Genomic DNA, 16,267 nt, shown 5'->3' on the forward strand with positions numbered 1-16,267 from the left:
TAGCTTTCATAATAAATGCTGGTATAAAAATAGCTTCCTGAAAAAGGTTCAAAAGTATTTGAAATGCATTCCATAAGCTCCTCATTTTTGTTTTAGATACTTACAAAGAGGTTTGTACCTTGAGGGTGTACAAATGGCAACAGTGCTCAGGCCCTTGTAAAGGTTTGGGATATCTTTTTCAAATTTTAATTTGAAGTACAGGCATTCTCGAGAATAACCCCAGGTGGAATGGGAATATTTCCCCCTTATCATCAGATATGTTTATTAAAGAAAAGGAGATATTTGGCCCTACTACAAAGGAAAGGTGAATGAACTCCTGTGCTTTACTGAAGCTGTCAATGTGGAAGCGCTTCATACTGCCAAGGTAAGTCAAGGTGAAATTGGTAGCAGGCCAGCAAATGATCAAAGGTCCACTGAATTACACTGGCAGTTCATGAAGCACACAATACACAATTCTTTTGAAACGCCACTCAAGTTTCTTCCGACACACTTTCCCCTCCCTCAATTCTACTTCTGCCTTTTGTGAATGCAAGCGTTCTCTAAGTTTAATATCAAACCCCAGAATGGAAAATAAGAGTAGATAAAATTCTCAGAAGCATGTAACTCAAAGTCAGTAGTTTAGGTTTATAAACCATTGGTCTTAAAATGGATTGTCGGTGCAATCAGAATGAAATGGGTTGCATCGTATATTAATTTAGGAGCAAATGTGATGGGGACAATCCAATCAGAGCACAGTGATAATAAAAGCTCTAAAGACTTTCATACAAAAGTACGCGCATGTGATTCACTAGTTATCAGAATATAACACAAAATTACTTTTAAGAAATGACAACTTTTACAGGAGAACAAGCCTAAAAATGATGCATGCAGTAACAAATAGGGCACTTGAGAACTACCATCTTTATTCTGAGTAATTTGAGACTGATCACAGTTACTTTAGCACCATGGAAAACATTGGACATTCATTTCTTACCCTTCTAACAAAGCAGAACTTTAAAGAATGGAGTTAAGGCTAGCAAAATGTATATCTTTTAATATCAAAAACAACATACAAAATATGATGTCTATAAAGATACTCAAACATGTCAGTGTTGTCAATAGTAGCAGACATTTTAGTATAAAATCACTCTAATCTTAGCATACGCTGTTCCAAAACATTAAAAATGTTGACACAATATATATAAGACTAAAAGGCATATTGAAAGTATGCCAAAGTTTACATGACTAGAAACTCACTGGCTGCCTGGAACTGTAATGCTGCTGCGCTTGTCAACAGTGAAACACACAAATGAAAATAATGACTTCTTCCTCAGCTGTCTCCCACATGCCAGTGCTATAGCTCCCGTAGTTAAAGGCCCTGGTCGAAATACATTGTATTTATAAATACGTACACACGCACTCTTAATATCAGAGGGTCGGTTCCAACAGAAGAGTTAAGATGCCTGAAAGTGAGCATCCATAAGACTTCCAGCTCCCTGGAGGTGAACCGGGCCCCAAACTAGGCAGCACCTCTGTTCCCTGCTGGGGGAGGACAGCCGAGCCCCTCCGCCTGGGCTCCCCACCAGCAAGGGGCAAAGCAGGGAGCTGCCCCGTGCCAGCACAGTGAGAGCCCACCCACTTAAGCTAACCCGTAAGGACGATAGTAAGGATAGTAGTATTGATTCCAATCCTTAGATATGCCTTTTGGGGCTGCAAGGAAGCATCTCCTGTCCCTTTGGCATGTCTTACTTGACGCAAATGAGCATTCTTGCTTTAAGAAGGTAGTGTCCATTTTTTACATCTTGAAGCGTGTGATTGAAGCATTCACCTAGCATGAGAACTGCCTTCAGCCACTCCTGTGAATTGATTCAGCCTCACGTCTCCCACTTCATAAAAACTTGCCTAGTCTATCAGGCTATGGCTATTCAAAGGTTTAATGCAGGGAGGAAGTTTGAGAAAGGAAGGCTGAAAAAATATAATATGGTGTGCATCAGCTTTGACAATCCAGTGTCTCCAAAGGGAAGGGGGGAATGTACATGCCCAGACATCAAACATGAAGAGCCAAAGGAGAAAAATGTCAGTTGTCTACCTCATATGATACTGAGTATACCCTGAAGGATGGCCCTTCAGGGTATGGCTATGTCATCTTTGACTTGAGTGAGCTGTTTAGGAAGGCCCATAAACAGTTGCTGAAAGTAAACTTAGACAAAAAATTTAAGTGTTAATGCTGAACAGATCTGAATGAAAGAAATTCTAAGAGTATGTTAATTTGAAGTCTTGGCTTGAGACTTGTACAGGTCCTTTAACATGTAGTCAGAATAAATCCAACAATATTTTTTTATTAATTATACATTGTATGTTGTTGCATAGCTTAGATGTAAATAAGAACCTGAAGAGTTTTCCTTATTTCAGACTCTTTGCTGAACAGATATATTAAGATCTACAAGGATCTCATACCTACTGAAAAAACCTAAGTGTCAGCCATACATAAAGCCAACCCCTTGCTCAAAATTAGGCTCAGTTTCAATATCCGCTGTATGAAATTACAGCATCAAGTAGGACTGGAAATTTCACAATGCCATTTTAAGTGAACCTCTTTCTACCCAATTTCTTCTGAAGCTTACCCTGAGAACACTTAATGGAAAAAAGACGATTACTCTGTTTCCAGGATGGGAGAGCAATGTCTGTGAAAAGTACCCTATGAACTGTTCTCAAGAGAGGAAGAGCGAAAGTGTTCTACATCTGAAAGAGTTAAGGGTTTTCTTGAACTAAGCTAGTATTTTAACTTTAGAATCTACCCCAACAAGATTAAATCTGGCATGAATTATTTCATCTAAATAAGAGTTCAGCAGGTTTCCCATGAACAGGTTGTCACACCTAAAATTAAATTTTGTTACAAAAGTTTATTTACATTTACTCAGTCAAAATAAAATTGAGTGTTCAGGGCTTTTGTCTCCTAGTTTTCAGAATAGCAACCATTTCTACATTATTCAATCATTTTTTCATACACATACTAAACAATTCCTAATTTGTGTTGGGTTTTCTGTGTTTTGGGTTGGTTTTTTTTGTTTGTTTGGTTTTGGTTTTTTTTTTTTAAAGAGAGGCAGCTAACCTCATTTTTAAAACTCAGGGCATATAGAAATTGGTATCTAAATAAGTTTCTCAATGGTTAGCCTCACCGCTAACAATTCGAACTTTACTTGTGTTTCAACTGCATCTTATCCATCTTTAGGACACAATCTTCTTATGCTTATGTCCAATACAGAATATTTTCTATTCAACATTTCCCCCCATAGATACAAGCTAACAGTAAAGATACTAACAATTCTCATGCAAGTAAATTAATTTACTTTTTTTTTTTTTTACCTTTTCCAAAATTTCATTTTTTCCTGCAGCCTTCTCAATTTTAACATTGTTATAAAACAAGCACTGGCACCAGAAATAGGTTCGTTATCACATCATCATCACGCAGCATAGCTTCCTACCCCTAACTCTGTTTACCTCTTGTCTGACATCCCATTCAGTAGCTGGTTTTAACATAGTTATCGCTCCTAAACAATTATTCACTCATTGCACCCTCTTCCCAGAGTCTCTGGGGTTTGGTTTTTTTAAATGCTGCCCTTCATATTTGTAAGCATAATTTACATTTTTAGTTACTCAAATATAAGAGTGGGGATTTTTATGTACAAATACATTTTTAAAGGGTATGGCAATAATTAATTCATACTATTGTTACACTATTTCTGTATGATTTCTAAAACTTAACAACAATTATTTTATATTCTCTCCCAGATAATTTATATAGATACAGAGCAGCAAGTCAGGAAGATGCCACAGTTACATCAAGACGTCTGGTCACAATGATTTCAAATTACATCAGTGCTAAAAAGCTGTCTTGTTTTTTGGTTAAAAACTCAAAGCTAAACCACCAGAAATGTAAGATATGTGATGAATACTAATCTTTCACAACAAAGCAATAGGAAACAAGAGGCTTTTACCACACTTACTCAACACCTTTTGTGTTGCCTAAAGAGAAGATAATACTGAATAACACATTCTACAGAAATGCAAGAACAGCATGAGCTTTTGTAATGAAGGCAGCATTTTGTAGTAATTTTAATTAATAATACCATGAATATTTTAATGACATTTTTAGAAGCATTTATGAGGTGCAGAAGCACAAGTCCCAGTGAACTTAAAGGGACCTCTGTTTTACAGATTTTTTTTATTTCTTTTTTTCCTCCTCCAAGTCCCTCCCATACACCTCTAACATTTTAATATTAAATTCTTTTAAGCCTCACTCCCGTAAAGCAGAGATCGAAATTCTGCAATATAAAATAAGGTATGAGCTTTGGTCTCCAATAATTAGGATGCTTTGCATGATTATATTTAAACGACTTTTATAAGTTGATAGATGTAAACGTTCTAAGCAATACTATTGCTAACAATGTTCTATATCACAAATGTGCATGGGCTTTCTGTATAATTTCCTACAGCTGGAGAAAAAAATAATAGAAATAGAAAAGACAATAAGGGTTATAATTTTAAAACAGTATGTCTCTGTGGTTTATGTAAAGAACAGGTATTGTTACTAATTAAGAAAATGCACTTCAATGTGCATTTTGTCTTCAGATCACATTTAGTTTAATTTTTGCTATGACACATCTAAACGAGACAACAAAAGTGATCGGTATTGAATGGACCTGAAATAAAGAACATTTAAGTATTCCACTGCATTGCTGATCCATATCCGCAAATAAACAATGTCCTTGGAAGTGTTTTATGATAAACTGAAAAGCAGTGTTTTCATCTCAAAGTATTATGCTTTTAAATATTTTTCAGAGAAAGGCTTTCAGAAATACCTGCTTGACAAACAGTGCATAATACCTAAGAATACATAAATAATAGGGCCATCTGTAGCTTGTTAAGCAAGAAATAGGACATGAAAAGACACTTCTTTAGATTTGAATAAAATATGGAGCTATACCTACATGCAATTGAACACAGCTATAAAGACCTGTAATAAACCTGCATGTTCACTTAGTGCAAAAATCCTTTAATTGTTGTATGTTATTTTAATAGCTTTTGTATATTTCCACTTTAAGAACAACTTATTATTGCACTTAGAATGTATTCTTTAAAGCTGTCTTGGTTTTGAGAATAAAAAAAAGAAACTAACAAGTACAACAGAATAATTTGAAATTTAGTCTAATTCACAATACTGCTCCTAAGTATTACTGTCAGTACAATTTCAAAAGTATCAGCTATTCTGAGGTTTAGCTAGGAAAAAAATATACACATATATGTTAATAGTATTGCCTTCACAAAAATAAAAAAAAAAATCTATCATTCAGCAGCTTTATGTCTGAATTTGCACATGGAGCTTAGTCTGTGCATATTCAAAACTTGTGCCCATCAAAAATTTCATCCTTAATGTTCTTTGTTCGGGCTACTGTGAAGAGGTGAATCAATGCAAAAACAGGTAATTGTTTAGCAAACTGAGCAGGCTGGGGTATTTAGAGAAAATAAAATAGATGTTTAATAATGTAGCTTTCCAATGATTTCAGCAAGATTTAAGGGAATCATGAAGATGCATATCTGTGTTCATTATATAGAATTGTAAAAGACTATAAAACAACACGAGAAACTTCAAAAAAAAAAACCAAATCAGTCGTAAGAGCTACTATATTTCCCAGTATAAACACCCACGGGTGTGCCTGCATTGGATGGACTACAAAAGTTATTGAAGATCCTGGGTCAGTGAACCAAAACCAGCTTTCACACTTCCAGAAATAGGCTCTGATGAATTAGAAAAATATTCTCTTCACACACAGAATCACTACATATGTACACACTAATGCTACAAAACTTCAAATACCTTGAAAATGTGGCTTGAAATCAAACTCAACAACTCATCAAAAAAAGTTCAATGGTATAAAAGATTCTTCTAGCAGTTTTGCAAATTGAGTAATAGTTCAAAAAGTCTTCAGCATCATTTAGTATCTTCAGTCAAAAAGTACAAATCCAGTTCAGTAGAAGAAGGTCGGGCTGGTACAGGGAAAGAAAGCATCAAACACCAGATTCCATCTCTTTGACTGTCTTTTCTGTACCATCCAACACCAGAGTGTTTTCGTTTTCCAGCATTTTCTCAGTAGTTTCTCCATCACCAGGTTTTGCTCTTTCTTTTAACTTCTGCCGCTCATGGACCCAGGGGATGACGCATAATATAGCTCCGCCAATAAGGGGAGGGACTCCTGCCAGGTAGAATGCTACATCGTAGGTGCCGAGGTGATCACGCAGCAAGCCTGGCAAGACAGAAAGTTACAACTGATAAATAATGGGGCCTCTGAATCTACAAAAACCACACAGTTTCTTTGGAATCAGAAACTTGAGAGCTGACACAGATTATTATAAACACTAATCTGACTACCTGATGGCCAAATATAGGTGTGTATATGTAGGTAGAAAGGTATTCCAGAGTTGATTTAAAGACGCCAAGTAACAAAGAACTCAGTATGTCACTGCCCAACTGCTTAATTACCACCCATCATTAAAAACACGTACCATATTTCCTATTTGAAAGTTGCTCATTTCAGCTTCTCCAACACTTGAATCTTGCAATGACTTGGAGAAATTCTCCCTCTTTTGATAACAGTTGCTTTTGATCAACATGCCTCTTAATCTTATTCTAGATATACTGCGTATATTGCATTCCTGGTTGCCTTTTATTAAAAAGCATGTTTTCTAACAATTCACTCTAATTGCTGTCTCAAAACTCCTCCCATCAACCAAACTCTATTCAAGATCAGGAGTTGCCTAGTCTATGCTGTTCTAGCTCTAAAATTTTATTTACACTGGAACAGGTTGCCCAGGCTGGTTTTGGATGCCCCATCCCTGGAGGTGTTCAAGGCCAGGCTGGATGGGGCTTTGAGCAGCCTGGTCTAGTGGGAGGTGTCCCTGCCCATGGCAGGGGGCTTGGAACTAGATAACTTTTAAGGTCCCTTCCAACCCAAGCCATTCTATGATTCTTCATAATGAATCATAGAATCATTTGGGTTGGAAGGAACCTTTAAAGGTCATCTAATCCAAACTCCCTGCAATGAGCAGGGACATCTTCAACTAGATCAGATTGCTCAGAGCTCCATCCAACCTGACCTTGAATGTTTCCAGGGATGGGGCATCTACCATCTCTCTGGGCAACCTGTTCCAGTGTCTCACCACCACATTCTCCCTTATATCTAGTCTAAATCTACCCTCTTTTAGTTTAAAATCATTACCCCTTGTCCTATTGCAACAGGCCCTACTAAAAATCTTGTCCCCATCTTTCTTATGAGCCCCCTTTAAGTATTGAAAGACCATAACAAGGTCTCCCTGGAGCCTTCTCTTCCCCAGGTTGAATAACCCCAACTCCCTCAGCCTGTCTTCATAGGAGAGGTGTTCCAGCCCTCTGATCATTTTCCTGGCCCTCCTCTGGATCTGCACCAACAGGCCTATGTCCTTCCTGTGCTGAGGACTCCAGAGCTGGATGCAGTACTCCAGGTGGGATCCCACCAGAGTGGAGCAGAGGGGAAAAATCACTTCCCTTGACCTGCTAGCCACGCTTCTTTCAATGCAGCTTGCTATTTGCTCTCTGGGCTGCAAGCACGCATTGTCAGCTCATATCCAGGTTTTTGTCCACCAGTACCCCCCCAAGTCCTTCTCGTCAGGGCTCCTCTCAATCCCTTCAACCCTGAGCCTATATTGATACCAGGGGTTTCCCCGACCCAGGTGCAGGACCCTGCACTTGGCCCCGTTGAATCTCACAAGGTTCACATGGACCCACTTCTCAAGCTTGTCCAGGTCCCTCTAGGTGGCATCCTGTCCCTCAGGCGTGTCAACTGCACCACTCAGCTTGGTGTCATCAGTATAGTTCAGTTACGACTTACTAAGGATCTTTCAGAGCACTCAGAAGACATTCAGATAAATTATGATTGAAAATCAGCAGTGGTAAGGATTATAGTTTAAACTGTTGCCACCTCCCAAAGAATTTAGTTTTCATCTTCAAAACCTGTACTTTGTCAAACAGTCTCCCATCAAAGAATGAAAAAAGTCAGTGTTCCTACTTATAAGAAGCAATTAAAGTGACTGGAGCTTTTACCCTCACAATTGTTTTTACATGAGCCAATTTTTTGAGTCCAATTAATTTTCAGATTATAATTTGAAGTCCTTCTGTAACACAATCAACATATAGGCTGTCACCTCAACAGTCCAGAAAGTGTCAGGTCCTCAATCCAACAGGAAACCTATCTTTCTTTTGAAGAATGTTTTACATCTGCATAACAATAAAGATTACTGAAGCAAACTTTAAAGAGTACAGTAAATTAATAAGCCATGAGCAGCAGTTAAATTCACCACATATTCTGGAGCACATACCAAGAAAAACTCCAACGTAGGTGCACTGCAGATGATGTGGGAACAGAAAATATGGCCAAAGTCATGCAACCATCGAAACACATTTACAACTACAGACCATATCTGTACTTACCTGCAATGGGTGGACCAACTGTCATAGGTATTGACATAAATCCCAGTAGAAATCCTATGGCCTGGGAGACATCTTGAGCCCCAACAAGCTCAAAGGCAATAGGAGCCATAATGCAAATAAAGCAGCCATCAAACAGGCCCATAAAGAGACAGACAGCAATGAGACCTCCAAAGACGTGGCACAGTGGAATCATCATAGACATCAGGCCAATAAAGAAGAATGAGGCCACCTAAACACAACCAAGGAAAAAAATACAAAAAACTTGTTGCATCAAATCAGTAAAGATAAAGGGAACAGATGGTCTTTCTTGTATTTGCAGTGAATTAAATTGTCTGCCTGTATTCGCTTTAAAATTAATATAAGCAGTCTCCATGGATCACCAGCATCAGAAGCTACATACCAAGATAAAACACAAACACACACATATTACTGTCATGACATGCAAACAAAGGAATTCCCCTACCCATTTCACAAGTTTTCAAAATGCATTTGTAACCAAATAGCCTGCAGTGATGATATAAGGTCATTGCTTGTGCCATCAACTTTTTGAAAAATTACTCTCTGCTCTTTTCACAAGTGAAAGCCGTAAAAATATCATGAGTTTAATACAGCTAAAACACTATAACTAGATTCCTCACCATTGTAGTTTAAGTAAAGTTATCAGTATTATGAGTGATTGCTTCAGGGTGCTTATATTCAACAGGGTGGTATTTGAAAGTCTCATTTCACTTTTTCCACATAAAGGTATCTTGCTGCATTCCTGTAGCCATGCATACTTGCAAAAATTTCATATTATCATCTTAGATTATTTGTTTGTTGTAAATTAAAGGAATAAAACTCTGTCTTTGAGCAAATTTAAGCAGAATTAAAGAGAAAATAAGAAGAGGTAAGAGTTTTGCTTGTGCACCATCCATGTGTCAGCATACGAAACCAATGTTCCACCTAACTGCACAAGCACTTTTTCCAAATAAGATACATGCATTATGCATTGGTCACTTGTAGACTATTAAAGAAACAAAGTCACTTAACTACCAGACATCACAATTTTTTGATGGGTAAGTGACATCAAATAAATTACTTCATTAGGAAAAGTCTTTAAGCATACAGCTAGATGAAAATTTACTTTCAGGACAGCATAAGAGTTCTTTTAGGCAACATGCTTTATTTAGCATATTAAAAAAAAACCTGTTGTGAAGCATCTAAAGTATGGTATAGAAGCAGAAACTGAAACATTTATCTTCTTATAGGAACTTAAGGATAGAGGTGAAAAAATTCTCAGTTCTGTGTATTCTGATAGACAAAAATACAAATATTATTTGAGATTAGTTTATATCTAAGTAGTAATGTGGTTATCTGTAGACAAACTCTTTAAGATATTGTTGACCAGATTCTTTGTATTATCATATAATGGTAAAAGCAGCACTAAAACCAAAAATTACTAAACTTTGTATCCACAAGAGACATAATGCATCATTCTACCAAAGATAGGATCTATAATCATGTTACTAAAGGTAGAATTTGTAAAGCAAAATCCAGCAAAACAGGTCCCTAAGAAAGAATGCAGAAACAGAAAGATGAAGGTTGAACTTGCTGGGGAGAACTCTAAGTTGTTCAATTATGAGACAGTGAAGTTCTAAGAGGAAAGAGTTTTTATTTGTATTCATCAAAATTAATTCTGAAATAACTTTTGCATGAGATAGGATGATAGTATGAACTGTTGGACAATCCAGAATAATACCTGAGGTGAATATTCACTTTCTCTCAAAAACGCTGATTTGAAACAGGAGAGCTGAAGATGCTGGGGCATGGCTCGGCAAAAATTAATGTGTTTTTCCTGCTTAAAACTAGGTGAAACTAACAGTACTCAGAAGCATCCTAGTCCATGGTTTTCAGTTTTAGCTATTCAAGGAAAAGAAAAAAAGCTTGTAGGTTTTACTGCAAGTTTAGTATTTATGCTTTGTAAGTCATGTGTAGCATCTCAATGCTGCCTTTTCACTTTTTGTTTTAATAATGACATTATCTGGAAGTGTAACAATAGGTATTAAATCAACGTAAATGAATAAGATACAGTCCCAGTCTCTATCATCAGGGAATCGAAATTTATGTAACTGTGGCAATAAACACTATCTTCAGAAGACAAGTGGTTCTTCCTTAAAAATTGTTTTTAATAATGTAGTACAGACAACAGCCATTAGATGTCTCCCTTGCTATTCATTTTAAAACAACAAAACAGTAACACCCAGTGGTTGATAACATGCAACTTATTAACTAAAGCTTTTCCAAAAATCTACACGAACACTATTTTCTCAAGAAAATAGCATTTCTAAGTGTGGTGGGAAAAAAGTGTATATACTCCTTCGTTCCCAAGCTTCAGCATTTCCGTAAGCTGTGACTCTTTCTGCAAGTAACCCCCTCCATTCAGCAAAATCTTCTCAGCTAAGCACCTCTGACATTCCCATGGCTTTACCAGTGTGCATTATGCACTGAACATACTTGACACCAAATTATCACCTATCAAAGATCAAGAAAGAGATCCAAAATCCTTAACAGAAGAACATATAAAAAAATTAATCTTTCTGCAACCGTTATGAAATCATGGGATAAAACAGGGAAAGCAGAAACAAAAGAATCCCCAAAGGTTTTCTCACTCACATGCTAATGATTAGTAATTTCGCTCATTCCCAGCTGAAAACAGCCAGCAGGTATGTCCTGGTTTTCAAGGAATATCCAATACCATAGATGTCATGCTCAGTATATAAATGGGGGTTGGCCAGGGTGGGGATGAATCTGCAACCACTGCTCAGGACAGGCCGGGCAACCAATCCTCAGGTGGTGAGAACAATTTTTGTTGCATCACTTCATTTTGTATATTCTTTCACTATTATCATCATTAGCATTTCTTTTTCCGCTTTCACTACTAGTCTATTAAATTTGGTTTTGGTGTTTTTTGTTGGTTTTGTTGTTGTTTGTTTGGGGTTTTTTTGTTTTGTTTTGTCCCATCCCCACCCTTTTCTCCCTGGGGAGGAAGGGGGAGTGAGTGAACAGCTGCATGGTCCTAGTTACCAGCTGGGGTTAAACCATGACAAGGTAGTAGACATGTTTCCTTAGCATTAAGAAAAATAAAAATAAAAATCAGACACCAAAGGCTCCTAGTATCAAAAAACATACATTGAGTTTCCTAGAGTTTTGAAACTTCTTGAATTTGAATATCCAATCAGTTAATTCTGCTTACTTAATAGTACCTGCAACCAAAGCCTTCAGAATATTGTTTGTAAATTCCTTCAGAACAGCGTAAAGACATACCTGTAAATAAACTTTTTTTGCACCAGGAATATAATCTGCAACTCTGCCAAAGATCAATCTGCCAACTCCTGAAGTAATGCCCAGACATAGCAGAAGTACTTCTTCTGGCACACTGTCACCAAATCTGTCTTTTACATGGTTCATCTGTTAAAGAGAGGGTTGAGAAAATAAACTGACTTTAGAAATAAAAGGAAGATAAACCTTAGAAAACTTGAGTTAAATAGAAGTAATCGGTCAATCTCAGACCTACAAATATGACTACAAATGGCCAACTAGCTCTGCTTTTACAGGTTTTAGAATAAGTTTTGCACTGGCTTATCAATATTAAGCGCAATACAATTAAAACTATTGGAAAACAAGTTGTTACTTTATTCACAATTAAGGAACTCAATTCAGGAAAATAACAAGGCTGTGTCTAGTACCGAGTACTGCAGAGAATCCAGAAGCATTCTCCCCAGCCACATTTAATTTACTAGTCACAGATTTAATATAATGCAGAATCCACAAAGGATGTCTAGAACTGGTTGCTTCACTGGCTGGGGCATGCTCTCAGGTCTGAAGGTACTGAACGATTAATGAGTATCACCACAGTATTGTTCCGTGCATTAAGACAGAGATACAGGCTACCAAACTTAGAAGATAGCTCAGGGCAGGAACAAGAAGCAGAGGGGCAGAGAGCTGGAGGCCAGACAGCACAAGTAGGAGGGGCCCCTCCAGACTGGCTCATCCTGACATGCATGATCACCATGACATCCAGGGGCAAGGAGGAAGAGGAGCAGGAACCACCTGCAGTGTCAAACATCAAACACAACAGCAAGGACTTCCAGGAGAGGGTGCAGCTACAGCAAAGAATGGCTTGAAATGGAAGAATAATTTATCAGCCATTTCAACCTAAAGTAGTAAAGCAGACACCTGCTTTACTGGTCCTGACACCAGACCATCAATCACAGTATTGTGAACTACCAGCATCAGTAATTCTAACCCTTCCAATCATGTTTTTAAAAAAAAAAAAAAAAAAAAACAACATAAGACTGGATTGATGGATTTGGATTTCTTATACTCTCTGGTTCCATGGGTTGGTTTGTTTGTGTTGTTTTGGGTTTGTTTATTGTTTGGTTTTTTTTTTTTAAATCAACCATGAAGACCAGAAATTTCCCATAAGAAAGTTTTGCACAATCACTTTTTGAAACACGCTTGGCAATACCAAATATGCCAAAGTGAGCATTAGAAGATGTAGAAATCATTTGCATAGTCCTGCAATCTCTGTGCTCATAACTAGTTCTGAACCACAAACTGTGAAGACTCTGAAGTGTAAAGAAACAAATAGAAGAAACTGATTTCGAGTAAAGATGTAGTAAAAGCATTTGAGAGAAAAGGTGACCACAGGCCGACAGACCTGGATAGCAAAAGCTGCTATTCAGAACACCAATTTCTGTTATTAATTCTGATTATGTGGTATCACTTCAAACTAGAGAACCCTTAATCTCTTAACTATAAATTGAAAGGGTCCAATTTTACTAAATACTTCAAAAGCAAAAGAGTCAAGATTCTTTCCTGGCCAGAGTGTGAATACACAAGCAGAGTCTTTTTTCCCTCCCCTAACATAAACAGGATTTGCTGAGTGATGGTGATTTTCTTAAGTATAAAATCAGTTCAATTTTGCTTACATGTCACAGAAAGTCTATTAAAGCTAATATTAATTTGTCCAATTTATTTTGTCAGAAAGGAAATAAAAAATAAGGGTTAGTGGTTTTGTTTTGTTTTTGAAGAGTAACTTCTAACTCCAGTTAAAGACAGATGCTTGCTCTTTCTATTTTTGAGGTTATTTTTTTTTTCTTTGGTATTTAAGACACACGTGGGAATAGAATCTGATGAAATGTTTCTTCTGGAATTATATTTGAACATAAAAGATAAGTTGTTCTATTTATTCCCGTTCTGTCAAAGGTGAGAATAGGAAAAGCTGACAGTTTTCCCACCCCTACCTTTATGTGCCTGTCAACACCTGCTAGCCCAGCCAGCAAGAGAAGCCAAAGTATTTTCTGCCATTCTTGTCACCTGTTCCACTTACATGTTTCTGCAGCCTCTAGCTTGTTCAATTAGGAGACCTGATTCATCCACTCCCCAGAGGCTTTTCAAGAGGTAAGATAAAGCCCTAAGTCTAGATAACTATTAACCCTGCACCTGCAACTGAGTAGCTGAATTTCTCAAAGCAGCTTTGAGGGTGAAATGCTGTCCTCTTAGATCAATGGGAGAAAATATTGGATTCAATCAACTCCTTAAGTAGAAAAATAACCACTACTCATCTCAATCTTCAAATATCTAAACTAGCATTTATTTTTTCAGCTTATATTTCTCTTAAGCACAACATAACGTTATAGAGAGTTTCCAACGAGATGTAAGGAAAAACTTTTTCCCCAGGAGGGCAGTACGAAGTGGCACAGGCTGCCCAGAGAGCTTGTTCAGTCTCTTTCCTTAGAGGTTTTCCAGACCCAAGAGCACAGAGCCCTGAGCAACCTGGTCTGATCTCAGAACTGACCCTCTGATCCTTAGCAGCATATTCAATCTTCAGTGAAACAGTCACTAAATAAGCTGTAAGTAACAGCAGGATTATTAATTGAATACCTGAAAACACAGTGATTCAGGACTAATTCAGTACTGTAAATGCTAACTCATTATGGACTTAACAACATCTCTTGTAACTATAGGGTAAATATATGTATTTATTATGAAGTAGCTTAAACGAGATTCAGATTCCCAAAGATATTTAACTGATAGAACAACTCAAAAATCCCATGATGGGCAATTACTTGTGAACCTTCTCAGGCAGCATTATCTTGCATTAACACTCTTGTCATTGAAGAGCTCCAGAGGCTGTAATTATATGACTCCTTAGGCATTACCTACAGCAGTCAAATGGGGACCCAGGCCCACAGAAAACAAAGGCCAAAGCATTTCCCTATGGGCTTTGCCCCTTTTCAGTAACGTAGTTAGCTCTTCACTCTCATTAGAGCTGTGTGCATGCTGAATTGCAGGTCCCAAATGTAGAAAAGGCCTGTAATTTTGCCTAAGCCAACCAGAACAAGATTTTCCAGACTAGCATGGCTTCTTTATTATTTTAAAGTAAGTTATCTTTGTACAATCCCATTTTCTAAATCAAGACATAGACAGTAGACAATATAACTGAATGCATCCCTGGCACCAGAATTTTAACTTATATCCTTGCACTCTATTTTCAGGGTAATGCATACAAACACAGATCTTATTGTCCAAAGTCTCATTACTATTAGGATAAGACTAGAGTAAAGATTAGACACTTAGTAGTGGCTGGAATGCTTTCAGATACAAAGTCTTGGCTAACCTCTCTCCATCCAACCAAGACCCAGATTCTCCCATGATCTTCCATTCAACACACACACACATTTCAGCTGTATTCATGCACTGAATCAAAGATAGAGAGAGCAGTCTGAGTATAGCTCCAATTCCTTTTTCCAAACACAAAGAACCTGAATCTGAACGAAGTGGTACTGAACTAGTAAGAAATAGTTCTTTCTGTCAACTGCTTTCCTCCTGTGTATATTCCATTTTGGGAATTCCCAGTCAAGTAAAGCTTTAGTAGGCTAAATACAATGCAATCTCTTTCACACCGAAAGATATGGCCAACAGCAATACATAACCTAGAAAAGTTTCAGCACATAAAAACTAGCATTTTCTTCAAGTCCTGATGTTTGACACGCTCATTCAGAACCAGTGTAAGGATAAAAGGAAGTATTTGCAGAGTACTGCCGGTACCATTCATAAATTGGAGATACTATTCCTAACTGCTCCAAATTAACAGTTTCCTGAAAGAGCTAAGAGGGTTTCTTTTGGTTTTGACTTTTCTTTCTCAGACAGGAAAAGAAAAAGGATGGCCTACACAAACTTTTCATTCTTAATGCTTTTCAGAAATGTACAACTTCTATAGAAATCCAGGCAAAACTGCACTTCCTTGGAATGCAAAGTGGTAAACCATGTCTGTAAGTAACAAAGATGAAGCTTTGCATAAGGTGTCAGTTGAGTCTAAAACATAACCTTACATGAAAAAAGTATGATCAGAGAATGAATCTATCATAGTGCTCATGGCATGGAATCTGCCCTGAGGTGTAAGCACTTGTAATATCCAGAACCGTTTTTAATAATATTGTTTTTTCAGTACTAATTGGCCCTCTTAGCCATGCAACAATTTTAAATCCAAACACACAAAATAATTCTAGACTTGTATAATGTATGAGACTTAACCATCAATCCAGGCATAGCAATACCTCCATGATTTATTGGTTTGCTTATTATTACCATGGCCTTCAAAAAAACCTATTCAGTATTATTAGAAGACAAGACAGCCTTGTCATTCCATTAGTAAAGAATCTTTTTCCCCCAAGCTGTAAGTGCAAAAAGAGACAAAAGACAAAAATAAATTAAGCGCAT

General features: G+C 37.3%; 1 protein-coding gene across 1 annotated transcript in view; it reads right to left on the minus strand.

The window, feature by feature from the left end:
- Nucleotides 1-352: 352 nt before the first annotated feature.
- Nucleotides 353-16,267, minus strand: part of SLC16A10 (solute carrier family 16 member 10) — a 77,750-nt gene continuing 61,835 nt past the window's right edge. Inside the window, exons 4-6 of the mRNA XM_063329774.1 lie at nt 11,807-11,950; nt 8,504-8,732; nt 353-6,284 (exon numbers count right to left, since the gene is read on the minus strand). Coding sequence (XP_063185844.1) covers nt 6,049-6,284; nt 8,504-8,732; nt 11,807-11,950 — 609 coding nt within the window. The 3' untranslated portion in view covers nt 353-6,048. The remainder of the gene's footprint in view (nt 6,285-8,503; nt 8,733-11,806; nt 11,951-16,267) is intronic.

The sequence above is a fragment of the Chroicocephalus ridibundus genome, chromosome 3, assembly GCF_963924245.1.
Source record: "Chroicocephalus ridibundus chromosome 3, bChrRid1.1, whole genome shotgun sequence".
NCBI classification, from domain to species: domain Eukaryota; kingdom Metazoa; phylum Chordata; class Aves; order Charadriiformes; family Laridae; genus Chroicocephalus; species Chroicocephalus ridibundus.